The following is a 26,056-nucleotide window of genomic DNA, read 5'->3' as shown; positions in this document are numbered from 1 at the left end:
GGACAAAACGGAATATTATACGACGTGGGAGCTATTTTATGGGTGGTTGGAGAATAAACACAGGAGTGAGAAATAAATGGAGATTAGTAAAATAAAAAAGATACATTAAGATGGAGATGTAAACAATATGATGATTATTAATATGATTGTTAAGATTATTATACCTATTATAGTATTATGTTTTCATTAGAAGATATGTTAAGAGGGAGAAATGAATAGAGTCTTAGTGCTGATTATTATTATTATTATTATTATTATTATTATTATTATTATAAGATTAGAGAATGATTATCAATGTAATGAATATTGCAAATGTTGATTGTAATAGCACAGAGACATTTCTATCCAGACGACACACTTTTTAACGGAAGATGATATGTGCAGGTTAAAAAAATAAACAGCAGCAGCAGCAGCAACAACAACAATAATAATAAAAAAGACGAGTTTTCTCCAAGCACCTCCACGGGGAAGTTGGGTTTACAAAAGGATGTGTGGGGCTTTTCTTGAACCCATTGCTAAACCTCTTCCGTGACTCTGGTGAGCGGAGGCTCTAAACGCCGCTCAGCAGATTTTTACCTGCATGCCGATTATGGCATAGATGAAGAACAGCATGGCGATGAGGAGGCACACGTATGGCAAGGCCTGGAGGGAGAAGAAAGGAGGGAGGTGAGACTCGCCCGGCAGAGCCCAGGGCACCACAACATCTGCACAACCTCACATTTCATAGGTGGACAGGCAGTCCTCGGCTGCAATGGAGCCCCAAATTCCTGCTGCTAAGGGAGATATTTGTTAAATGAATCTTGCCCCATTTCATGGCCTTTCTTGCCACTGTTGTTAAGTGAATCCCTGCAGTTGTTAAGTTGGTCACACCATCGTTAAGCGAACCCGCCTTCTCCATTGTCTTGGCTTGTAAGGAGGTCGCAAAAGGGGAATGGCATGACCCTGGGACACTGTGAGCGTCATAAATACGAGTCACTTGCCAAGTGCCTGATCACATGACTGCAACAGTCGTAAGTGTGAAAAACAGTCATAAGTCATTAGTTTCAGGGCTGGCCTAAGTCATTTTTTCTGTGATGTTGTAACTTCGAATGGTCATTAAATGAACTGTTGTAAGTTGAGGACTACCTGTTTGTATTTGGGAATTTTTTATGCACCTTTTAAAAAAATGTCTTGTGTTGGTTTGTTTTTGTTTTTCTTGTGGCCCATCAGCGGGCAGCAGAGCTGGCACCAGACTCGGACAGTGGGGAGGTTGGGGAGGAACATGGGCCAGTCCTGGAGTCTGGGGAAGGCTCTGACGAGGGCTCTGCATCGGAGGCAGAGATGGGGCCGGGGCCGTCCGACAGTTATCAGCTGCCTTCAGAGTCGGAGATCAGTGGGGAAGAAGAACAGCTGGAGCCTGTTCCCACTGTGCGCATGCACAGAGCCGCCAGAAGAAGGGAACAGCTGAGGAACAAGGCTCAACTTGGGAGCAAAGGCACAGGTGGACGGTGAATGGCCCCTCCCAGAGGGTATAAAAGAGGAGCAAAAGGGGAGTGGGGTTTGCAGGAGACAATTAGTTCAGGTGAAGATCTGATCCTGACTTCTTGCCAAGTAATTGCTGCTCCAGCATGGCATTTGGAAGATATTGGCCTGGCAGCCCTCCCAGCCTGATAAAGGTCCATTGTTGTGAAATCTCATGAAAGGCTGTTTGCGGAACTTTGCTGGAGAGGAATCCACTTTAACCTAAATAAAAGGGGTTTTGTTGGGACAAGGAGTCGGCTTCATGGTCTTGGGAAGCCTTACCTTGAAGGACTGGACAAACGTCCACAGCAGAATCCGTATGGTGTAGCCCTGACGGAGAAGCTTGATCAGTCGGGCTGCCCGGAAGAGTCGGAGGAAGCTCAGGTTAATGAAATTATCCTGCAGAGAAAAGAAACATTTGCATCGTTCAGACCTCAGGTGGAATCAAAAGGTGCAACCCACAAAAGAGAAACAAAAAATAAATTACCACCTTTGCTTTCAAAGTGTCAAGTTGCCCACCAAAAAAACTTTTGGAAAAGAAGATTTTTCCTCGTGCAGAAACTTTGAGGAATCCCTCTCCCCACAAACCCCTCCTTTGGCTATGGGGAAGAGGGAGCGGAAAGGGGGCGAAAGAGGAAAGCTCCCTTTGCAAGAGATTCCTAGTTGTTGTCTCTTTGGGGGTTAATCCTTAAAGTAGGTTCTGGCTTGGAAGGGTGGACAGTGAACCTTTAGTCAACACAAAGGACCATCGTGAAAGTCAATCATTTGTAATGGGTCTCTTCTTACATCAAAAAGAGGGGATAACTAGATAGCTAGAAAGCTGGATAGCTGGACGGATGGATAGATAGATAGATAGATAGATAGATAGATAGATAGATAGATAGATAGATAGATAGATAGATAGATAGATAGATAGATGATAGATAGATAGATAGATAGATAGATGATAGATAGATAGATAGATAGATAGATAGATAGATAGATAGATAGATAGATAGAGATAGATAGATAATGCCTATTTTGATCAGTGACCAGATAAATAAAGGAGAGGTCAGGCAAAGTCATTTTCCGAAAGATTAAATCAAGGTCTGAATCTTAGTGGCAGCTTCTCAGAAGCCTCCTAGAAAAATTTGTAGACAACAAATGGACAGTTGTGTTAGATACAGAGTTGTGCAGTGGAGAGAATTTAGGACTAAGAAAAGAAGAAAGCTTAGGAAAATGTTTTGCTGGGCCATTGGGTAACCTGGAGCTCAGCCACTCCACCTCCGTAGAGAGTAAGGCAATGGAGAGATGCAAGCCCTGTTGCCAAAGCAACCAGGGGTAAAACATCTTTTTGGTCCACAACTGTGAAATAGCGTTTGGAAGTGCATTGGACAGATCCTACCCTAATTTGGAGGAGGAGGAGGAGGAGGAAATGTTCAGTTACTTATAACTGGTTATAACTGGCTATATGGTTGGGTTGAGGGGAAGGAGGGGATTAAGAAAGGGGCGGCTGGATGGAGCCGATACCCTGGCAAAGAGCAAAGTTGAAATGTTGAAAGGACAAAGCAGCAGATGGCGCAGTGGAAGGTCGCCAAGGAGAGACAAGTAGAGGTAGAATGGATGGGACGATGGGAATTAGCTGAATTAGCTGTGTTTCTTTTCCCTTCTCTTTTGTGTCTTCAATTGCTTTGGCCCAGATATATTTCATTCTTTCCTGGGCTTTGCCCATCCAAAGGACTTGTGTGATGGGTACGTCTCTACGGAAGCCCTCCTAAGCTTTGGACTTCCTCTCCAGCAGAGAGGGAATTAGAATTAGAATGAATGAGCTGGAAGGGACCTTGGAGGTCTTCTAGTCCAGCCCCCCTTAAGGAGGAGAACTTATACCATTCCGGACAAGTGGCTGTCCAGTCTTGAAAACCTCCAGTGATGGAGCAGCCACAATTTCTGGAGGGAAGCTGTTCCACTGGTTAACTGTCCTCACTGTTAGGAATTTTCTCCTTAATTCCAGGTTGCTCCTCTCCCTGATTAGTTTCCATCTGTTGTTGGAAGCCCTGGTGGTTTTGCTGTTGTCTTGGTCTATAGCACTTAGGTAGCTGCGGAGCAATCTATTCACAATCCGAGGGCATCAGAGGAGAGAGGGACCTCGTAGGTGTAATCTAGCAGGCCAAAACTTTGCTTTCCAGCATCCCACCATCTTTTTAACAGATGCTTGACCGCAAGAAAAGCTGACCATCCCTACTAACACATTTAGTTGAGTGTACAAAGGCTGATTTGTTATCCAATCATTGTTTTAAACAGTTGGGAGCATCAAAGCCAACCATGCTACATTCTGAGGTGCCATCAAAACTCAACGGATTCAGCCACAGGCATGCAATCAGCTTGGCCGCCATTTTGTTTCGGTTCCGGTTTTAAAGAAAAGGGGGAAAAAAGATGCAGCTCTGACTGGGTTGGGTCCACCCCATGTCATCATGGCACCCAGTTTTCAAAGAAAGAGAAAAAGCAAGGTGTCAAATCAAGAGGCCCGGTTAACAATGAAAGACACCACAGCAAGAAAAGTCACAGACAACATCAAGAAACAAGCAGCCAAATATTCTCCCTGGGTTGATGCAGCAAGAGTCCAAAAAAATAATAATCTCAAATTAAAGAGAAGGAAAACAAATGAAATGGAGAACAAATAAATAAAAATTCCTTAAAGCAGACAGTTGAATTTTTTTAACCCTCCCACCACCACCACCCCCCAAAAAAATTCAATGAAACCAACCGTGTCCTATATGAGATGTTTTCATGGATGAATTGTGATTTGCAAGGATTTTTGAGTTTAGCATTATTATTTTTTTAAAAAAAGATATTTATTTTGGAGCAGGAGGCAGACAACAGACAGATGCAGACATGATGATTGTTTTTCGGGTTTTTTTGGTATGTTGATTGAATGGCATGATTCAGCAGGCAAAGGGAAAACACACACAAACACAGAACAGAAACAGAAAGGAGAGAAAATGAGTCATTGGATGTAGCAAAGAACCGAAAGACGAACGATCGTATTAGAGAGTGGGAGAATAAAAACCAGAGGTTTATAAAAAGAAGTGATTTTTTTTTTCTAACAATGAACAACCCTGGAAAGAAACACAGTGAGGCAAATTATTTGCATTTCACATTGTAATGCAAATTCATGGAGGTTTCGTAAGCACCTTGATTTGTCTTTTTTTTTAAATTCCCAGGCAAAGCAAAAAATGCCAGTTTCACAGTTTTCTGTTCAAAAAGGGAAAGTGAATTTAGCAACCCCCTTTAAGGGCCTTGCAAGATGAATCAGAAATTAGCAATAGCCACAGACTTATATGCCGCTTCACAGTGCTTACAGCGCTCTCTAAGTGGCTTTACAGAGTCAGCTTCTTGCCCCTAACAATCTGGGTCCTCATTTTACCCACCTCGGAAGGAGGGAAGGCTGAGTCAACCTGGAGCCTGGTGAGATTCAAACTGCCAAACTGCAGGCAGCCGGCAGTCAGCAGAAGTAGCCTGCAGTACTGCACTCTGACCACTGTGCTACCAAAAAACTAAAACTCCTATAAACTCAACGATGTCACTTGTATCATGTGCATTTAAAAAAAAAACCACTTCCATTTTTAATCCATCCATTCAAATCTTCCTGGTTGTCTGGTCTGACAATTAAGCTTATAACCTTAGCCATTGAAGTGGGGAAAATATCAGGTCTTCCCTGATGATGCAAGAGTTTATGTTTGTAAGCTGGGAAGAAAAACTGACATGGTTGTGTTTGCCTGCAGAAGTTTAAAAAAAAAATGACCACAGAGAGCAAGAAAGAGAAGAATTGGGAGCATTGGCCAAAGAAACCTGTACACCACATAGCGACAGAATCAAAGGAAAATGAAGTTCGTTTACGTGTTTTATTTACTCTTTATCCATTGGTTCTGTTGATGGCTAAACATCTCATAGGTGTAGAGGATAAAGGTCTAGAACCAGGTGGGAAAGGGGGAAAATATGGAGGAAGTCCCTACTTCTGGATTTCAGGGTGGGGGAAAAAATGCCCCACCCTCCAGAAGTTTCCTTTGATTAGCTCCTGTAGGAGAAGAGCAGACAGAGCTGGGAGGTGGAGTTAAACAGACCATTAGCTTAGAATTGTTGCGTTCCCACAAGCACTCTAAGCCCAACTCCTCCTGAATTCCCCACCATCCTTATCTGGTGCCAATTTAGCGTTGAACTTAAATCTTCTATGCTGCAACCTAACGGATGTTCTGATTCCTTGTGCCTGCTAGCTCCTTTTGAATTGCAGGGACCCACATCCAGGCAATCAAGAAGTCTGACACCAGGGCAAAGCTATGGATTAGCAGCTGGGATCTGCTCTGGATGACGGCTCTGTTAGGGAGGTCTGAAAAAGCTCCATTGAATTACTAGACATCTTATTACTGAAGTTGTGATTCCTTCCATTGACAGAAACCCCATAGCTCAGTCCAGAAAGCAAAAAGCAGAGATTCTGGTTGCAGTAAGATTTATAACCAAACCTGCCATGTGACTGAATCAAGTCATGACCTCCCTGTGGAATCCACACATTACATGAAACTTGATAGGGAGTGGCTCTGATTATCAAGCGACTCCATCTGGTCTGCTTACATTACAGGTCGGCATTGCACAAACTCAGAACATGAATTAATTCAGTAACCTCGGGCCACATCTTGCACGGATATAGCCAAGACCAAGCTGTCATTACACGGAGGGCAGAAGGAAGAAGCAACGATAATAAACCTCGGTGTCAAAGGCTGCTCACAGGGTCAGGGAGAAAAAAGCTAAATGAGATTTAAATTAATTCAAACCGTATCCAACCCATTGGATGTGATTAATGCAGCCGTTTGGTGACATTTGAGTCTTTCTCTCGTGTCAAACATTATAATCTGCAGAAGAGGCAGCAAGAATTATGGCTTTCGGGAAAGAATTTGCAAATATGGTTGACCACCCGAGCGGAATGATCTATTGCCACTGGATACCAGCAGAAACAAATTTGAGTATGTGGATATTTAATTAATTCTTTGGCATTGTACATAGTGTCCCTGTGAACAACCCTTTTCAGTTGTAAAAAATCGACTTACCATCCCTTGCCACCAACGCCTTAAAGTTTCCAAAAGATATACAAACTTGAACTTGAAAAGAGAAGAACCTTAGGACATAATTCAAGTTGTCCAAATATCCGCTCTCAAGTGTGGACTTGACGTGGATTGGGATGTATTTTCTTAGAAGCCTCTAAAGTGGCTCCAGAAAAGCTGGAGGTCAGTCATGAGACTTAGCCCAGAGTGGGAACCATGGTTTCCTTGCTTTCTCCCAACAAGGAGAAAGGCCAGAAGTCCCAACTTGGAGTCAGCTTGGAAAAAGAAACAAGAGAGTTCAAACAAGTCATCAAACCCCGATCTTCTTGTTTCTTCCTGGGAGCATGGGAACCCTGACACTTCAGAGGCTGCTGAAGACCCAGACATCCTGGCCAATGTTCAGTGTTCACGCTGTCCTCCTGGTTTCATTTAGAAACATCTGGAGGACAACGTGTTGCCCAACATCTAAAGTGATAGATGTTGACCATAATTAATAGTGCCAAGCATGACAGACCCAAAATCAGGAGCTCTGCAAAATCCCTTTGAAGTCACAAAAGGTCACAAAACCTAAATATGGGTCAAGAGAGGAGAATCAGAAGGTCTCATAATATTTGTTCTCTTCTGAAGCAGTTCAAGATGTATCTTCATCACTTACCCATCTCAATATTAGCGTTAGTTCTCCAAAATTTACAATTCCCCAAGAGGTCTATCCAAAAGATTCTCTAGATCCGTCCCTTTTTTTAAAAAAAAAACATGGTTTGCTAAAGAAAAACAAATCTCCAGTTGGTACTCACCGCAATCTCTGTGACTAAAATATCAGTAATACTTCCCAAAACTGTGACAAAATCAAAAATGTTCCAGGCATCACGAAAATAATTCTGTAAGAGACAAAGGAAGATTCTTCAGATCCCATTCAAAGTAGTAGAGTAGAGTAGAGTAGAATAGATAGAATACAGTAGAGTGTAGAGTAAAAAATAGAATAGAGTACAGTAGATAATGGAGTAGAGTAATGGATAATGGAATAGAGAATAGAATAGAATAGAATAGAATAGAATAGAATAGAATAGAATACAGAGTAGAGAATATAATAGAGAATTAAATAGAGAATAGAGGAGAGGAGAATAGAATACAGAATACAGAATAGGAATAGAATAATTTGGAAATGAATAGGGAAAGTGAGAACTTCAATTTAAAAGGGAGAACTTGTCTCTGTCCGTGATGACATCAAGCTCGTACCAATGCACCAAAGGCGATGATCTTCAAGATACATTCCAGTGAAAACATGGAGGTGAAGACAATATTGAGGCATTTCAGCATATCTTCATAGGGTTCGGGGGCACCATAGAACTAAATTAAAGAAGGGGGAGTGGAAGAAAAGTCAAGTTGCAGCAAGCAGAAAAGTAAGTCAAGAGTCCTCATGAACTACCCCGGATGTTGCTAACCTTCATCATAAGCACGATGGTATTCAGCGCAATCAGGACCATGATAAAGTACTCAAAAGGAAGAGACACCACAAATCTCCACATCCTGTACTGGAATGACTGTTTGTTTTGGGGCATGTAGCGGGTTAAAGGCTTGGCACTAATGGCAAAATCTATGCAGGCTCTCTGCAAGGGAAGAAAAACAGCAAGACGAAGAGAAAAAGTCACAAGAGCACAACCTTACTTCTCCCTCCTCCTCCTCCTCCTCCGGAATGGTCTCCTTCCAGGCCATCAGCTCTCTGCACTTGCAATTACAGCAAATAGCTAGTTACACATTTCATATCACGATCCGATCAGCCTTGAGAGGTTAGCTGATCTCTACAGCTGGACCAAGAGCACGGGTGAAGCAAAAAATATCCTGGAAACTGGGTGAGATTCTCTTCCCCAAAATGGTCTGAAACCTTTTACCGCTCATTGTTCAACTCAACTGCATAATCCTAGCGAATCAGAGCAAGTACCTCATTTTTCTCCAGGCTGCATTCAGACATCACTTTGTCACCCTGTTCTTGGAAGGTGATGATGATCAAAGCTACAAAGATATTCACAAAGAAAAATGGGAAGACGACAAAATAGACCACGTAAAAGATCGACATCTCCATCCGGTAGCCAGGACTTGGACCTTGGTTTTCATACGTTGCATCCACAGAGTGCTTCAAAACACTGCAAACGGAAGGGAAGGAAGGAAAGAAAGAAAAGAAGAAAGAAAGGTGGAAAGAAAGAGGAAAGAAAGAAAGGTAGAAAGAAAGAAAGGTAGAAAGAAAGAAAGAAAGAAAGAAAGAAAGAAAGAAAGAAAGAAAGAAAGAAAGAAAGAAAGAAAGAAAGAAAGAAAGAAAGAAAGAGAAAGAAAGAGAGAGAGATAAGATCAAGGTAAGGCTTCAAATCCACCAAAACGCAGGGAAAGTTTTCTCACTCTTTACCAGGCTGCCATTAGGAATAAAGCGGAGGAGGGCCAAGGAGGCAAACTCACGTGGGCCACCCTTCTCCAGTGGAGACGGTGAACAGGGTCAACAGAGCCCAGAGGACGTTGTCATAATGGAAATCATATTTCTTCCACTGCCTGGGCTGAGCTTCCACTTCATCCTTTTCGTAAGCCAGATACTGGCCTCTAGAAGAGACAAAACATGGGGTTTAAAACAAGCCACATATCCAAGTCTGTCAAAACTGAGATTTGTTTCTCTCAACAGTTTTTTTTGCAAGCAATGCCCTGATTAAAATTATTGGTGCAGCTCACACAGGCATAGAGAACTGCGACACCTCCTCAATCTGAATTATTTGGGAATTGAAAATGCCCTTTTTTAGTGCCGAGGACTCTGCTTCAAACCCCAAACCAACTTTTTTCAAAAACAACCTGGAACTAAGGAGGAAATTCCTGGCAGTGAGGAGGACAATCGACCAGTGGATTCACTTGCCTCCAGAGGTTGTGACTGCTCCATATTTGGAGGCTTTTATGAAGAAATGGGACAGCGATTTGTCTCAAATTGTATCAACTATGGTTTCCTGCCTGAGCAGGCGGGGTTGGACTAGAAGACCTCCAAGGTCCCTTCCAACTCTGTTATCCTGTTATGAAAAGTCCTGGAGTACTTAATCTTTGTAGGACTTGCTTTAATAAAGGTTTGGTCATTCCCCCCCCCTCCCCCGCCTTTAGAAAATTGAATATATCCTCTGGCTACATGGAGACCTGGAAGCCTTTGCATCCACTCCACTCCGGCCCTGCCCTAACCTGCCATTAGATTGGGGCACCTGCAGTCTTTCTCCAAGTCCTTCGATTCGTCGGTGCAGTAGAAGAACCGGCCTTTGAAAAGCTGCACTGCGATGACGGCAAAGATAAACATGAAGAGCATGTAGACGATGAGGATGTTGAGAACGTTCTTCAGGGAGTTTACCACGCAGTCGAAGACTGCCTGCGCCAAAGGGAGCAAAAAGGCCCTTTCAGAATCAGAAAAATCAAGCTCAGATGTCCAACTTACCAGTCCTCTTAAGCAGGGATGGGATTCTACCGGTTTGCTCCGAGGATCAGCCCACCTGCCTGGCCCCGCTCTATTCTGTGCTCTATATCCTGGTTTTGAAGCTCAGCTGATTTGCGCGGCACAGTGGATTGCTGCGCATCAGCTATTTAACTCACAAAGATTGCTGGAGAAGGTCAGTAGCAAACACTCTGCGTGCACGCAAAGGACGCATTCACCGAACCCGTTGTTACGCCGGTTGAGTCGCACCCCTGGTCTTAAGTCAGTAGTACGTTTCCGCAGCTGTTGTTGCCTTACCTTCAGTTTGGGTAGACGTTTGATGGTTTTCAGTGGCCGAAGGACCCGTAGCACGCGGAGGGACTTAATGGTGTTAATATCCTTCCCTTTGTTCCCTCTGCAGTAAAAAATAAAAAATCATGACATCAAGAAGAGGGCTTGGTCCTGGCCCAACTCACTTCAAAGTTCTCACTGCTAGGAAAATATATAACATCCCCCCCGGCAATCGACTATATTTTCCTTTTCCCCTCTCTTTGCAGCACCCCAAAATGCAACATCTTCTCTTCTCTCGTGGATAAGATGGCGTGGAAATCAAGCACAGCTCAAAAACACCATTGCGAGATTCCAGGCTTTTGAGTTCTGTTAACCCTGGAAAAAGTTCCTTTGTTTTCATGCTGGTATCCACTTCCACCCCAGTTGCAAACGGCCCAGCCAACAATTGCAAGAGGCTGTAATGGTTGACAAACGTTTCATCAAATGACATAAAACTGCACTCAATTTTATCTCATTCGGGTGATTGAATCAAGCTCGGGAGCTCAAGAGGGGGCGGCTTGCTCAGAGGTTGTCGCTGTTCTTATCCGTTGCCTTAAATGAGTCCTTGTTTTGCATACGTGGCCCTATAGGTCTCCTTGCTACCCGAACTGCAGAAAGTCTGTGAAATTGTTTCTCCCAGAGAGAGAGGAACGTCCCCCCACCCTTTCAGAGTGGCAATGGACAGCAAGACTGAGGCATTCTGAGAATGGAGTGGGACCCTTCCCCATGGCCAGCTCGCCACAATTCAATTTAATTCTTCCACATAAATCAATAAATAAAATTTATTTTTTGCCATTTGCATTTCATTTTGTCCCTCCTTTTGCACCCGTCCTTTAATAGCAATAGCATTTAGACTTATATACCGCTTCACTGGGCTTTACCGCCCTCTCTAGGTCGTTTACAGAGTCAGCATATTTCCCCCCAACAATCTGGGTCCTCTTTTTTTCACCAACTTTGGAAGGCTGGAAGGCTGAGTCAACCTTGAGCTGATGAGGATCGAACTCATGGCAGTGGGCAGAGTTATTCTGCAATACTGCATTCTAACTACTATGCCACCATGGCAAGGAAGGAAGGAAGGAAGGAAGGAAGGAAGGAAGGAAGGAAGGAAGGAAGGAAGGAAGGAAGGAAGGAAGGAAGGAAGGAAGGAAGGAGAAAAGGGAGGGAGAGAAGGAAGGCAAGGCAAGGAAGAAAGTAACAACAATAGCTCTTCTATACCGCTTCCCAATGCTTTACGGCCCTCTCTAAAGTGGTTTATAGAGTCAGCCTATTGCCCCCAACAACCTGGGTCCTCATTTTACCTGCCTCAGAAGGATGGAAGGCTGAGTCAACCTATCCCACCATTTCTTTGAGGTTAGTATAATTCTTGTCCTGCAGCAACTTGGCTATGGTGAGTTGGCCGTGGCAAAATGTCATAGGCCCTTTCAGCAAAGAGGTCCAAGGCTCATCCTTGGTAATGCCCCCCCTGCCCCCCCCAAATCAGCTTGCTCCCCTTAGAAGCTAATGAAGCACGTAGCCTTCCTTAATGGAAGCCTGTAGAGGTTAAATTATTATGAAATAAAAACTAACGCCATTCCAGCTAGAAACATTTAGCGGCAAAGTAGGGTGAAGAGCATCGCCAATTGACCCCACCTTGACAAAGAGCTGGTGTTTCGTTGAGAAAGAGAAACACGGGTAGTCCTCGACTTATGACCACAAGTGAGCCGCATTTGTCCATTGCTAAGCAAGACAGTGGTGAAGTCAGTGTTTGCCCCTTTTTATGACCTTTCTTGCCGCCATTGCTCAGTGAATCACCATAGTTGTTCAGTTAGCAACACAGTCGGTTAAGTTGCCCATTGACTTGTGCTAGGCCAGACCAGAATAGAACAGAGGAAATAGACTGGAGCGGAGCAGAGCGGAGCAGAATAGAAATAGCACTTAGAGTGACATACTGCTTCACGGGGCTTTTACGGCCCTCTCTAAGTGGTTTAGAGAGTCAGCATATTTTCCCCCCAGCAATCTGGGTCCTCATTTTACTGACCTCGGAAGGATTGAAGGCTGAGTCAACCTTGAGCTAGTCAGGATCGAACTCCTGGGAGTTGGCAGAGTTTGCCTGCAATGCTGCATCCTAACCACGGGGCCACTGCAGCTCTAGTTCTTGTAACTTTGAATGGCCACTGAATGGACTGTGGTGAGTCGAGGACCACCGTCAGCTCCTCCTTGGCAAAGACCCTCCCCTCTGCCCCCAGCGGAACAACCTCAGCTCCCATCCCATCTCGCCAAGGTTCCCCAGTGGCCGCTTCGGATTACATTCCGCTCAAACCATGCTGGGCCATGGAATCGACCCACGGCTTACGTGCCGGTCATGAGAAGCAGCGCCAAGATGCTGGTGCCAGTCATGCAGAAGAATGGATTTCAAGAAATGGGCGTGATGGTGAGATGAGGAAGACTTCAGAGGTGGAATACAGAACCACAGAGTTGGAAGGGACCTTGTCGGTCATCTAGTCCAACCCCCCCCTGTGCAAGCAGGAGACCCTACACAATTTCTGACAGACGGCAGTCCAGCCTCTTCTTGAAAGTCTCAAGTGATGGCGCTCCCACAACTTCTGAAGGCCAGAATACAATGGGATTTTTTTCTATGCTCTGACCCAAATTGGAACACATTCTCAGCTTCAGAATGTGAATCACATCCTTATTTATCCAGTAAATTAAAATAAAGAAAATTTCTACATTGGAAATAGGAGACAGGACGTTTTTCCTCCCCAGCTGCCTTAGAAAAGGATGCTTGGAAAACCTTTCTTTTAGCCCCAAAAAGGGAGGAAGAATCCACATATATATGAATGGTACTCAGTGAGACCTGCCTATACTCAAACCGCTGGTTACAGCTGTACACAAACCTCTGGACACACTGACAAGATTTCCCCTCCCTTCTGAAATTTTGGTACAACTTCAAGTCCTAGGAAGGGAAAGTTAGTCATTCTCTGGACTTCCCCGATTTTCTTTAAAATCCTGTTCTTGCAAGATCTAAAAATGTTGAAGACCTCTTCCTGCAGAAACCTGAACACCCGGTGCTGGCGGGGGGGTCTGGCTTGAAATAATTCTGCATTAGTTGGGTCTCCTAATAAGGCCAATTTTTTTAAAGGGTCCCCCAAAGAATCTTTTCCAAAAGGCAACTGGACTTTCTTGTGGGTTTTTTTTTCCCCTGAAAAGGGTTCCCTTCTCATCCAAGGAGCTGCTTCAGTCGGGAAGTGAAGAAGCTTCTTGGATGAGAAGCGAAACGTTTCCAAGGAAAGTTGGATTGCCCTTGGAAAAGCACCTTTGGGACAATTATGGTGTCCATGGAGCTTGTCATTCCGCCTGATCATTTTTTTTCCAAGAGGCAACCCGACTTTCTTTGTGTTTCCTTGAAGATGTTTCACTTCTCATCCAAGAAGCTTCTTCCGTTCTGAAGAACTGAACGGAAGAAGCTTCTGAGATGGGAAGCAAAACATCTTCAAGGAAAAACAAAGAAAGTCCAGGTGCCTTTTGGGGAAAAAAAGCATCTGTGGGAGAATCTCCAGACTTTCTTAAAAGGGATATTTCTTGATCATACCCAGAGTAACCATGAATCACGGTCAGCCGAAAGACTCTGAGCTTCTTGTTTCTGCATCGAGAAGGTTCAACGGTTGTTAAAACCAAATTTTCAAAGAAAGGACCAGAGGATGCCCCACTGGTAAGTCATGGTGGGACCAAGACAAGAAGAAAGGGCAGGACCTCATGCCACCCCCCTCCACCCGAACACCTGCAGACCGGAGACTATTAACATTAACAGAATTTAACAGAGTTGGAAGGGACCTTGTAGGTCATCTAGTCCAACCCCCCTCCGCCCAAGCAGGAGACCCTCCGCCATTGCTGACAGATGGCAATCCAGTCTCTTCTTGAAAGCTTCCAGGGATGAAGCTCGCACAACTTCTGTTCCATGGGTTGATTGCTCTCCCTGTCAGAAAATTCCTCCTTATTTCCAGGTTGAATCTCTCCTTGAATCAGTTTCCATCTGTTATTCCTTGTCCTGCCTTCAGGTGCTTTGGAGAATAGCTTGACCCACTCCTCCTCCTCTCTGTGGCAGCCCCTCAAATATTGGAAGATGTTCTCCTGTTTCCCCTGGTCCTTCCCTTCCCTAGACTAGCCAGGCCCAGTTCCTGCCACCATTCTTCACGTGTTTCAGCCTCCAGTCCCCTCATCATCCTGGTCGCTCTTCTCTGCCCTCCTTCTAGACTATAGGCTGCCCCTTCCTAATTTGGAGGGAATGAGCTCTTCAATCTTTTCACCAGATATTAGATTGCGATCCCTTTGAAATTATGGAAGCAGTAATAGCATGTTTTATACCTGCAAGTTTAATGCGTTTTTATTATACCATTTTATGTGAGATATAGCATAAACAAGGCTCAGATGACTTATTCAGGTTAAATGTAAAGAAATGTAGTAGCTGGGATGTTTTTTCCCGGTTCATGTTCACACTAATTAATATTTATTATGTCCTAGGTGTTGTATCAAATTGTTTATCTGATATGCAGAATAGCATTTATCTAAAATGTGCTATTAAATTCAATATAAATGGATCCCATGATAAATTTCTCCCCAGCTATAAGAAATGCTGTGTAAAATTCTGTCTCTCGCTTAGTTATAGGGGGAAGAGGGGGGTGTACAGGTAGGATTATTTTGATTAGTAGCTAACATAGAAGATAGCATTTGTTTTCCTGCACTTGAAAATAATTGTTTTATCTTCCAGCTAAAGAAGGAATCGGGCAGTTTGCTCTTGCGTTTCATTTACATTTCGGCTGTACTATTCTTCTAGAATTGATAATTTTCATTAACTTGTACGTGTTGAAATCAAATAAAAGCTTCCATACACATTACAAGAAATAAATGCGCTGGATTCTAAAAAAAAAATGAAATGAAACCCAAGATGGGTGAGAGCAGCCAATGGGATGGTTGTAACATGAATGGAGAAGAAGGTTTTGGGCATCTGCAGGCAGGCAATAACAAGGCCACAAGGGAGAGCAATAATGTATTACCCAATGAAACTCCTACAAAGACGATCCCAGTGAAAGGAAGACACAAAAAAGAGCAGAATCAGCCACAAGGAAGACAATAATCCAAACAACAACCCCAGAACACACACAATGGTTGTGTTTCAAGGAAAGACACTCCTCTACTCCTGTCCTTTGATGCGGGGACAAACAGATGAGAGTTTGGAGTCCAGGCATAATGCATCCTTCTGGGTAAAGAGGAAAAGTAAAATAATGAACGCTTGTGTTCATTATCCCCAAAATGACACCTTCCCCCCCCCCTATTTTTTATATCCTGGTCACTTTCAATCTGACTTTAAGAGTCCTGGTGCAGGCTTGGGAGATTAAAGTGAAGAGATTCATCCACCCCATTGGTTCAAGCCTTTGAAATAATTCCCAATTTCCCAAACAAGTTGTGTCTCACAAGTGTTTTCCCTCCATTGGGGCAGAAAAGATGAAGTAGAAACTACTGTGAATGTTCTGAAGCAGACTGCATTTCTACTTCAAATAGTAAGTTTTCTTATAGCCCAGATGGGGAAAGATCAACTCCAAAGCAAACATTAGTTCTGTTCACCCAAAACAATTGAGATAGTCAACAACAAATCTTGTGTCTGTAAAATGTCCTAAACTTGGTTAGTTTTACCTTGGCTGTTTTTCCCCTCCAAACCCAGCCCAACCCTGAGTGAGTTTGTGATTCAACAAACGGTATTGTGCACACCAAGAATTTCATTCATTCAGCAAATGGACCCAGAATATTGCAGAAAACCAGTGAGATGAAAAAGAAAAAAAAGGTTATAGGAAAGGGAATTTGTTGCAGATGTCCACGGGAATTGGATTCTGATGGCCGGAAAAACTGACTCCATCGTAGCACAGATGACAATGCCGAACAGAATAAAAACATTTGACTGAGAAGGGTTGATCCCCCAAAGGATATTTAGATATTCTAAATAGTTTGTGACAGAATTATTCAGTGGCTTACAATTACAAGGTGCTCCAGGAAGCATAAAAAGGGAGACAGAGGGAGGAGGAGGGAGAGGGAGGAGGAGGGAGAGGGAGAGGGGGAGAGAGAGAGAGAGAGAGAGAGAGAGAGAGAGCACGCTGGAGGCACTAAGCTATTATCATGATTGTCATGGATGGGACTTTGGCATGTTTCCTAAGCTAGAAGTACCAGCAAGTCCAATTCCCGCTTTAGTTTGTGTTAAAAGAAGGACACGATTCCCCTTCCAGTTGTATCCAACTCTAGGTGGGCAGGGTTCATCTCTCTTTCAAGGCTGAAGGAGCCAGTGTTATCTGAAGACAATTTTGTGTGGCTGGCATGTTATACAGAATGCTGTTATCTTGCCATCAAAGTGGTACCTATTAATCTACTTGCATTTGAATGCTTTCGAACTGCTCGGTGGGCAGGAGCTGAGCTGAGGACAGGAACTCACCCAGTCTCACAGTGTTGGGTCTCAAACCCAGGCTGTCAGTCAGCTTTCCAGCTGACAAGCTCAGCGTCTTTAATGCGCCCTCACCAAAGGATGCTAATGGTAGATGATCTGCTTAACTTCCATGGAAGGAATCCCTTCCGGCTCACTGAACTCAAGCGAGAACTTCTAGGTAATGAGGGCAGTCAATTCCCCCCCGCACCCCCCACCCCCCCAAGCACAGCATCGCTCTGCTTTCCACTCCAGGAAACAACAGAGCTCAGGAAGAAAAGAAGCTACTTACGAAAAGGCAAATGCCACAAGAGCTCCACTGACCACAATGAAGTCGAGGATGTTCCAGAGATCACGGAAATAGGCACCGGGATGCAGCAGAAGTCCCAAGTCAATCATCTTCAGAAAGCGGGGTGGGGGTGGGGGTGGTGAAGGACCCAGGGAGGGGAGAAAGGGGAGAAAGGTAGATGTCACTATTGTTTTTAGTAGTTTGATGGACTTCACGTAGCACTGATGATGTTAGCTATTTGGGTCATGTCATGTCTGCAAGAAAACCACCAAACTCAGAGAGCGGCAAGAAACCTACAGCCTTCCTCCTCCTCCTCCTCCTCCTGCTCCTCTTCTCACAAACTCCCATCTCTTCTAGCACTGATAATGTTATCTCCTTGGGTACTGAAACATTTGCAAGAAAATAACCATGTTCAAAGAGCACCAAGGAACCCATAACCTTCCTCCTCCTCCTCCTCCCTCCAAACTTCTTTCCCTTCTAGCACTGATGCTATCACTGATGATAGCACTATCTAGTTGGATAATGAGACATCTGCAAGAAAACAGCCAAGCTCAGAGAACACCAGGGACCTCTCATTTAAACCCTGAGCTACAAATATTCTTTATTGCTTTATGTGTATTCTTGCACGTCCTCAAAAATCCACATGGATTTCACAGGATACAATTGTTATGAGTATGCAAATAAGTGGTCCAATGTCGTGCTTGTGTATTGTTCCTTTGTAGACATGCTCCTAAGAGATCTTGAGAAAGATTCTTACCTTTATCACCATCTCAAAGGTAAAGACACCTGTAAATATATAATCCAGGTACTTGAGAGCCTGAAAAGAGAAGGAGCAGTTCAAAAGTTAAAAAGAGCCAAAGTAAATTGAATCCAAAGAAACATATGTTATGTATGGGGGAAAAAATCAGAGAGATTCCTTCTACTAGGGTGTTTCACCATCTGTATTGCTCCAAGATCTGAGACATGCTTCAGTCTGGAAGGCTCAGGTTAGGAGCTGGTCTTTGAAGCAATGGGTAGCTGTGGCGACGCAGTGGTTAGAAAGCAGAACTGCAGGCTAATTCTGCTGACTGCCACCAGTTCAATCTTGACTCAAGGTTGACTGAGCCTTCCAAGACCTTTCTGAGGTCAGTAAAATGAGGAATGAGGTTGTTGGGGGAAATAAGCTGACTGTGTAAACGGCTTAGAGAGGCCTGTCAGGCACTGGGAAGGGGTATATAAGTCTAACTGTTGTTGCTAATGCTATTGGTTTCCACTGGTGCTTGGTCAGGGATTCTAGACAGAAGCCCCTTTTGGAAAACAAGCAACTGGCCATCCTTTGTAAGCTGCCCATGAAGATCTGGGGAGGCTTCCCTATCGTCTGGGAACTGGATCCCCTTTCAGATCCATATTTGGTGGCCTGGTTGTCTTGGCAAGAGGAATCGGTTCCATCTCCACCCCACACTCAAGTGACAGAAAACTGCAGGTCAAGTGCCTGAAAACAGGGACCCAAGAAGCATGTAGAAGAAGGCAAGGTGGAGAGCCGTGGTGGCGCAGTGGTTAGAATGTAGCATGGCAGACTAATTCTGCAGACTCCCGATTGCCAGAAGTTCAGCAGTTTGATCCTGACTGGCTCAAGGTTGACTCAGCCTTCCATCATTCCAAGGTTGATAAAATGAGGACCCAGATTGTTGGGGGAAATAGCTTGACTCTGTAAACCACTTAGAGAGGGCTGTAAAAGCATTATGAATTGCTATTGCTATTGTTATTGTTATTGCTATTGCTATTGCTATTGCTATTGCTATTGCTATTCTATTCCATTCCATTCCACTCCACCCCACTCCACTCCGCCTTACCCTATCCTAAGCAATATGCTTACTCTATAAAGCACTTAGAGAGTTTAGAAAGCAGTATATATGTCTTAATTGTCTCTGTTGTTATCTTCAGCTCCACCCCAATGCAGAGGCCTTCCTCCACAACTCATCCTGAACTCTCATCTCTCACCTCGTTTCTGGGTGACTCTGCTTGAACAGGGTCTTCGGCGGCCAGGGCGATGCTGCTGAGTGCGATAACGAAGAGGATGACCATCTCGAAGTAACGCATGTTGACAATGTAGTGACAGAGGCACCGGATCCTGCAGAGGAGCCACAGAGAGGAGTGAGAGAGGAAAGGTCAAGGAAGGCATGGCCACCATCCCACAGGGCCGCATCAAAGTGACCATGTTGCGAGGCTCTGGCAGAGCACCCAATGCGATGCGAGAGCTTCTACCAACATGGTACAGTGACTTCTTGAGATGTTTGCGTACCCCTTCTCTAACAAATCAATTCAGCCTGCACTCAACAAAGTGTTGGTCAAGAATCTGATGAGTTTGGTGATTGGTTGAAATGGCAGAACTCAGCAGGCCTTCCTGGCTGTGGGAAATTCCACCAGAAACCAGAAGCCTGTGAGTTAACTAAAGAAGGGTACTTGAGTCTTTTTTATAACTTCTAAACCTTATCTATTGTGTGCTACCTTCTTTGTATGTAACTAAGTCAAAATATGAAGTCTCTCTCTCTCTCTCTCTCTCCCTCTCTCTCTGCCTCACACTGTGTTCGGGGTTCTTCCAACATAAGGGAGGACTGACCTTTGTTCAGAAGAATCAACACGTCTGGCTTATCAAGAGACGTCTCCTTCTTCCTACCAAGTCCCTCCTAAATCCCTGCTTAACACGGGATGACTTACGGGTTGGTTGGGCTTAAGACGAACATGGAGCTGTAGGGAAGGATTGGTTTTGGTGTACTGTTGGCCATGTCGTCTTCAGCATCCATGTCCTTCTTCTCTTCCATTTTGGCTTCAAATTCAACGTTGTTCACTAAAGGGTTGACAAAGATAACACTACATCTCAAAATGAAAGTTTCTGAATAGGTTTGGAGCACAATATTTTGTTGCTGCGGCCCAGAACAAAATAGCCACTTCTGTTTTGTGAATAAACCTGGCTGAAATGGTCGTTTCTTCAACCTATTTGTCCTCGAAGGCAACAAGACAAGTTACCAGGCCATCCTACCAATGGCCAGCTACAACAGTTCATTTAGTGAACGTTCAAAGGTACAACAGCACTGAAAAAAAGTGACTTATGACCATTTTTCGCAATTACGACTGTCGGTCAGGTGATTTACATTCAGATGCTTGACAACTGACTCCCATTTATGATGGCTGCAATATCCCAGAATCATGTTTAATTTCCCCTTTCAAGGACTTCTGACCAGCAACATCCATGGGGAAACCAGATTCACTTAACGACCATGTGACTCATTTAACAACTGCAGTGATTCACTTAACAAAGGTGGCGAGGAAAGTCATAAAACGGGACCAAACTCACTTAACAAATTTCCCACTTAGCAACATAACAATAGCCCTTAGACTTATATACCACTTCACAGTGCTTTACATTTGTCTTTAAGCGGTTTGCAGAGTCACCCTGTTGCCCCCAACAATCTGGGTCCTCATTTGGAAGGAGGGAAGGCTGAGTCAGCCTTGAGCCTGGTGAGATTCGAACTGCCAAATTGCAGGCAGCCGGCAGTCAGCAGAAGGAGCCTGCAGTACTGCACTCTGACCACTGCGCCACCGAGGCTAATAAATCCTGGGCTCAAAAGAGCTTCTGGTGTTAGAAACACTCACTTGGTATGATGGAGGCCTCCCCGGGAGGAGCGGTGACAGTGACAGGAATGTGGACAGGGGCAGATCTGTCCAAAGATGGTTGAGCCATACGGGTCACGTTCTTCTGGTTGTCAGCATCCTCCGGCTGCTCAGGTACCCTCTGCAGACAGGTGCTGGGCAAGGTGTGTAAAGGGACCACGGTCACACTTATGCCTGCCTCGGTGTCACATTGGCTTTCCCTGGAGAGCGAGAATAAAGTTGGGAATGATCTCATTTCTTCCATCCAAATGTTTGGCTCACTGACTTTCTACAGCTTCTTAGTCCAGCAGGACACAGACTTGAGGGATCTTTGGTGCTTTCTGAGCTGGGTGGTTTTCTTGCAGGTGTTTTGTGACCCAACTAGGAAGCATCATCAGTGCAAGAAGGGATTGGGTTTGGAGGAGGAGGAGGAGAACAACAACAGCTATTCTGGGGTTCCAGGTGCTCTCTGAGCATGGCTTTTTTCTTGCAGGCATTTCATTATCCACCTAGGTAATATCCTCAGTGCTAAAAGGAGTGGGGTTTGTATGGATGGGGAGGAGACGATGACTGTGGGGGTCCTCTGAGCTGGGTGGTTTTCTTGCAGGTGTTTCATTCCCCAACCAATGATGCTCCCTAGCGCTGATGATGTCACCTAGTTGGGTCAGGAAATGTCTGCAAGAAAACCACCAAGCTCAGAGACCACCAAGGAGCCCTCCTTTCCACCCTGAGCGCCAAATATTCTTCTTTATTGGTAGAACCAAAACTAAAATCTGCTGGGAGTCCCACCCCCCTCACCCCCAATAATCATCAGCAGATTATAAGGGACCCGGAGATTGTTGACCATCAGCTAGCATGGCCATTAGGTGGTAAGAAAAAAAGTTCTAATTCCTCTGGAACATAATAGATGGCATTAACTGAAAATGACACCTTACGGTGATTTTGCGGTAAACTCGTATGTTTAAATGCTGCTTATCACAACAGGTGAACCTTCAGGGAGAAAATAGATTCCACCTCCCAAATCACAAGTTTGTGTTTGATGCCTAACATCTCCCCTGTACACACACACACACACACACACACACACAGAGACAGACAGACAGGCACATACACAGCCAATTGCCGCTTTGCACTTGACTCTGGCCAACCAGCCATTATTCTGCAGTTGACTGTGCTTGATGAATGTTGGCGTTCCAGACAGAAATTAAGCTGTCATTTTGAAAATACAGATGCTAGGTATGGTAGATGGGTAAATAAAAAGGGGCCATCTATGTGTGAGTTGAGCAGCTATATACATTTGTTGAGTAAGTAATCAAATAAATACACACACACCCAGACAGACAGACGGACAGAGACAGAGAGACAGAAAAACAGAGAGAGAAAGAGAAAAAGAAGACAGAAAAAGAAAGAGGGAGGAGGGATGTCTGGAGGATTACAGTTATGAATTTCTTAAGCTAGGAATGCAGATCAAAACTGGCTTTGCAGCAACCCCTGAAAGGCTTGAAAATTATTCATCACCACAAATTTTGCCAAAAACGCAGGCCGGGGATTTCAAATGCCAGCCCGTGGAGGAGGCCAGGATATTATAATTGTCACCTGGTGATTTTTGGCAACAGCCCTAGAATCCCCCCAATTTTGATGACTGAGTACTCTTATTTCTCAGGAACTAGTTTGGGGAAAAACACCACCCAGAATCTTTACCAGGAGTTTTACAAGTTCTCAAGGCTGGTCCCATCCATTGTTATAAGCCCCAGCCCCCTACCCTCTCTCGCATCCCATCCTCTGGGGGCCCTTAGGGAGCCAACTCGCCTTGGCTGGATGTTCTTGAGATCCTTTTTCCCCAACTCTCCTTCTTTCTCTCCGTTCTCCTTGTCCACCGACTCGTACGTGGAGAGGGCCTTGTGCCGTATCTTGTGACATCGGTGGGGCTCTTCGCCCCCCTCCCCTTTGGAGCCAGGGTCCCCTTCTTGGTTGCCTGGCCTCGACCCTCCTCGGTGACGTGAACGTCGTTCGGTCTTGGTCCCGTTGGCCGTTCCATTGCCTTCTCTGGCCTGGCGCTCCACCGGATGCCGATGACCACGGTGGCGTCGATGCTCCCTCTCAGCGCCTTCTTCCACGGACCCCCGGCGGTGGTGATGTCTGCCTCCTTCCTGGCTTCGGTTGCGTTCGCTCTTCCCTTCCTTCCCACCCGCTTCGCCCGTCTCTTTGCTATGACTCCGGTGCGGCCGGTGGCGTTCATCCTTGTGGTTGCCCCGGCCCAGTTCGCCGTTCTCTTCCTTGACGGCACTGCTTTTCTCCAGGTCTCCCGTCTTCTCCTTCTCACGATGCCGGTGGTGTTTCCTCACAACCTCGTTGTTCTCAGGCAGTGGGGCCTTCACCTGGTCAGAGGCCTCCTGGCCCTCGGTGGGGCTCACGGTGTTGGCGTTGCCGCTACGGCCTTCACTCCTTGGCTCGACCACCAGAGGCCGGTCCATGTGAGTCTTCATATCAGGACGGATATGGAGGTTGGTGGCGTAGCGGACCCTGTCTTCCGGGTCCATCTCGTTGTACAAGGCTTCGCAACTGGTGCGGAAGTTGTACACGCGGAGCTGACTGGTCCTCTGTTCCCACACGGACTTGGATTTGGAGGAATTCTGCTGTTTGCTGCAGAAGGGAGAGGCAGAGAGGAGTGTGGAAAGGGAAAGAGAAGAGGGGAGACAGGAGGAGAGGAAGAGGGATTAGAGCTGGGGAAGGTACCATCGCATTGGACAAAGCCAACGACATGACTTTTCATCCGGGACTCTCAAAGTTGAGACAAAATACGGAGATTCTCAGTCATCCCGTCATGGCTGTCCCAAAGGGCCTTTCCCCCCCCCTCCAAAATGCAACTTCTGAAATGTCTTTTTAAAGATGTTTCACTTCTCATCCAAGAAGTTTTTTCCGTTCTTCTAACTGAAGAAGCTTCTCGGATGAGAAGCGAAACGTCTTCAAGGAAAAAACAAAGTCCAAAAATCATCTTTGGAATATTGGCAGGGGTGAGTGGGTGGGGCCAAATGATTGCCAGAACTACCAGTTTGCATGAACCGGTCTGAACCGGTTGAATCTCACCCCTGGATATTGGCCATAACAATGCCGAGATACGTTGAAACAGATTACTCCAACAGCAAAAGAAGAACACTAACTTTCCTCAAGCAGATCTGTGGAGTAAAGGAGACTCTTTGTAGCATAGGGCTGAAATGAAGGATCCTTGGTGGTTTTCTCATAGGTGTTTCCTGACCCAAACTAGGGAACACCATCAGGCTAGCAAGGATCCCCTTGTTTTGAGGATCAAAACATTCCTAGCACCCAGGATTTAATGTAACGCCATGGACCAATTTCCCAGCTGCAGAAAAGCTTCCTCTAACTCCTCTCTTTTTGATGCAGATTTTTTTTCTTTTTATCCCTGGGACTAAATCTCCCAGCAATGGAACCCCAGTGGATCTACTCTCTCTTCACTCACTCTTCAATCATCGGAAAATATATAAAGTGGGAACACGCTTTGGCAGGGAAAATAAATTCTACTCCCAATGGAGGTTTGAAGAAAGTGTCATTTTCTCCCATGACAGCATGTCAGCTTTTCTGCTTTCTATCTCATGCTCAATTACATCTCACTTTCTGTCCCAAAAGAACAGCTGGAATCTGTTTTTTCCAAAAACAGGTATTTCAGCTACAGCTGGACTACAAAAGATTTTTAGAATCCTCCAGTACTTTCTGTCTGTTGAAAAACTGAATAATGCTTCTCTCCAAACATCAGGGAAAGGAGAGATTTTTCCTGTCACTCCCACCTCCTCCTCCTCCTCCTCAGTATAACCCCATTACGGAAAAAGTTCTTGGAGAAGTTATTTTGTGGGTTTATTATTGTGCTTAAACATGAAAAAAGGAAAGACATCAAGGAATAGCAATCAAATTAGAATATACCAGAAAGATACATATTAAAAATCTAAGCAAGTCTTACTCTAAGGAATTCGTGGCATATCGTGATGAATTTCTAATCATTGTTATGAAATAACCCCTTTATGATTAAAAAAAAGATACATTAAACCCTATCAAACCTACTCTTAGCAATGGAGAAGTAATTAAATTAATGGGATGATGGAAAGTATGAATGCCAGACTCTGCTCATCAATTTTTCAATGAGTTAACTAAATTTTATTCTGAGTAACAGGGACATAACAATGATTTCTCTTGCATAAATGCAAAGGAATTTTCCTGAGACTGGCATCCATGTCTCCTTAGAAGGAGAGAAGGGGTATTTTCTGTTAAAAAGAATGACAGAATAAGAAGCCCCTTGGAGGTCTTCTAGTCCAACCCCCTGCTTAGGCAGGAAACCCTATACCACTTCAGACAAACGGTTATCCAATCTCTTTTTAAAGACTTCCAGTGTTGCAGCATTCACAACCTTTGGAGGCAAGTTGTTCCACGGATTAATGATTCTCACAGTCAGGAAATTCCTCCTTAATTCCAGGTTGCTTCTCTCCTTGATCAGTTTCCACCCGTTGCTTCTCCTCCTCCCTTCGGGGGCTTTGGAGAACCGCTTGACTCCTACTTCTTTGTGGCAACCCCTGAGATATTGGAAGACTGTTATCATGTCACACCTTTTCATTAAACTAGACCTACCCAGTTCCTGCAACAGTTCTTCAGAATATTTTTTTTTCTTGAAACCTGCAAGGTTCATGAACTTGGATATGCTAGATTACCTTGTACCCAAAATTCTGGAAGGAAAACCATTGGTCACCCCATAACCGATGGGAGGGTGGGACCCAAATGTGTCTCTCTTGTTGAACTGAGTGACAAACGCACACACACCCCCAGCATCCACACAAATTGGATCAATTTTTGCAAGCTGTTCAACAGAAATCAAATCCTCAAAGCACGTTGCAATAGAAACAAATACATGACAACAAAGTTAAAACCTTGTAGGGACCCTATAAAAGATCCGCACAGGGGAAAGGAAGTTCTATAAACAGAAGCACAAAAATGGAGATGGAAACAAACAATCAAACAAAAAGAAACGGCCATTTGGATGCAAACATTTCAGTAACCAGCTCAAGATCAGCAATTTAGTAATGGGAAAATGAGAAGGGGAGGTTTGACGGATGGGTGAAAGAATAAAATCTTGACTACTTCCCACAAAATGGAGCCTATTCCTATGGTGCATTCAGACTGATCTTTCTGGGACGTCTGTTATTATTCCCTTAGGCCTACAGGGAACACGGGAACAGGATAACAGAATTGGAAGGGACCTTGGAGGTCTTCTAACCCATAGAGCCTGGCCTGTACCACGTTAGACCGATGGCAGCCCAGTCTCCTCTTAACTCCTCCCCCCCCCCCGCCCCCAGAAGCAAGGGGTT

At 44.7% G+C, this 26,056-nt stretch overlaps 1 protein-coding gene across 1 annotated transcript in view; it reads right to left on the bottom strand.

Moving 5' to 3' along the window:
• Nucleotides 1-26,056, bottom strand: part of CACNA1B (calcium voltage-gated channel subunit alpha1 B) — a 123,051-nt gene that overhangs the window by 26,122 nt on the left and 70,873 nt on the right. Inside the window, exons 20-34 of the mRNA XM_087914652.1 lie at nucleotides 22,497-23,330; nucleotides 20,691-20,908; nucleotides 19,755-19,884; nucleotides 19,038-19,167; nucleotides 17,815-17,874; nucleotides 17,061-17,167; nucleotides 10,315-10,411; nucleotides 9,794-9,954; nucleotides 9,021-9,158; nucleotides 8,512-8,713; nucleotides 8,015-8,179; nucleotides 7,809-7,919; nucleotides 7,367-7,450; nucleotides 1,783-1,899; nucleotides 577-642 (exon numbers count right to left, since the gene is read on the bottom strand). Coding sequence (XP_087770778.1) covers nucleotides 577-642; nucleotides 1,783-1,899; nucleotides 7,367-7,450; nucleotides 7,809-7,919; nucleotides 8,015-8,179; nucleotides 8,512-8,713; nucleotides 9,021-9,158; nucleotides 9,794-9,954; nucleotides 10,315-10,411; nucleotides 17,061-17,167; nucleotides 17,815-17,874; nucleotides 19,038-19,167; nucleotides 19,755-19,884; nucleotides 20,691-20,908; nucleotides 22,497-23,330 — 2,620 coding nt within the window. The remainder of the gene's footprint in view (nucleotides 1-576; nucleotides 643-1,782; nucleotides 1,900-7,366; nucleotides 7,451-7,808; nucleotides 7,920-8,014; nucleotides 8,180-8,511; nucleotides 8,714-9,020; nucleotides 9,159-9,793; nucleotides 9,955-10,314; nucleotides 10,412-17,060; nucleotides 17,168-17,814; nucleotides 17,875-19,037; nucleotides 19,168-19,754; nucleotides 19,885-20,690; nucleotides 20,909-22,496; nucleotides 23,331-26,056) is intronic.

The sequence above is a fragment of the Pseudonaja textilis genome, chromosome 17 (genome assembly GCF_049901715.1).
Source record: "Pseudonaja textilis isolate UNSWEBS1 chromosome 17, rPseTex1.2, whole genome shotgun sequence".
Lineage (NCBI taxonomy): Eukaryota > Metazoa > Chordata > Lepidosauria > Squamata > Elapidae > Pseudonaja > Pseudonaja textilis.
This window is presented reverse-complemented; position numbering and strand designations above follow the sequence as displayed.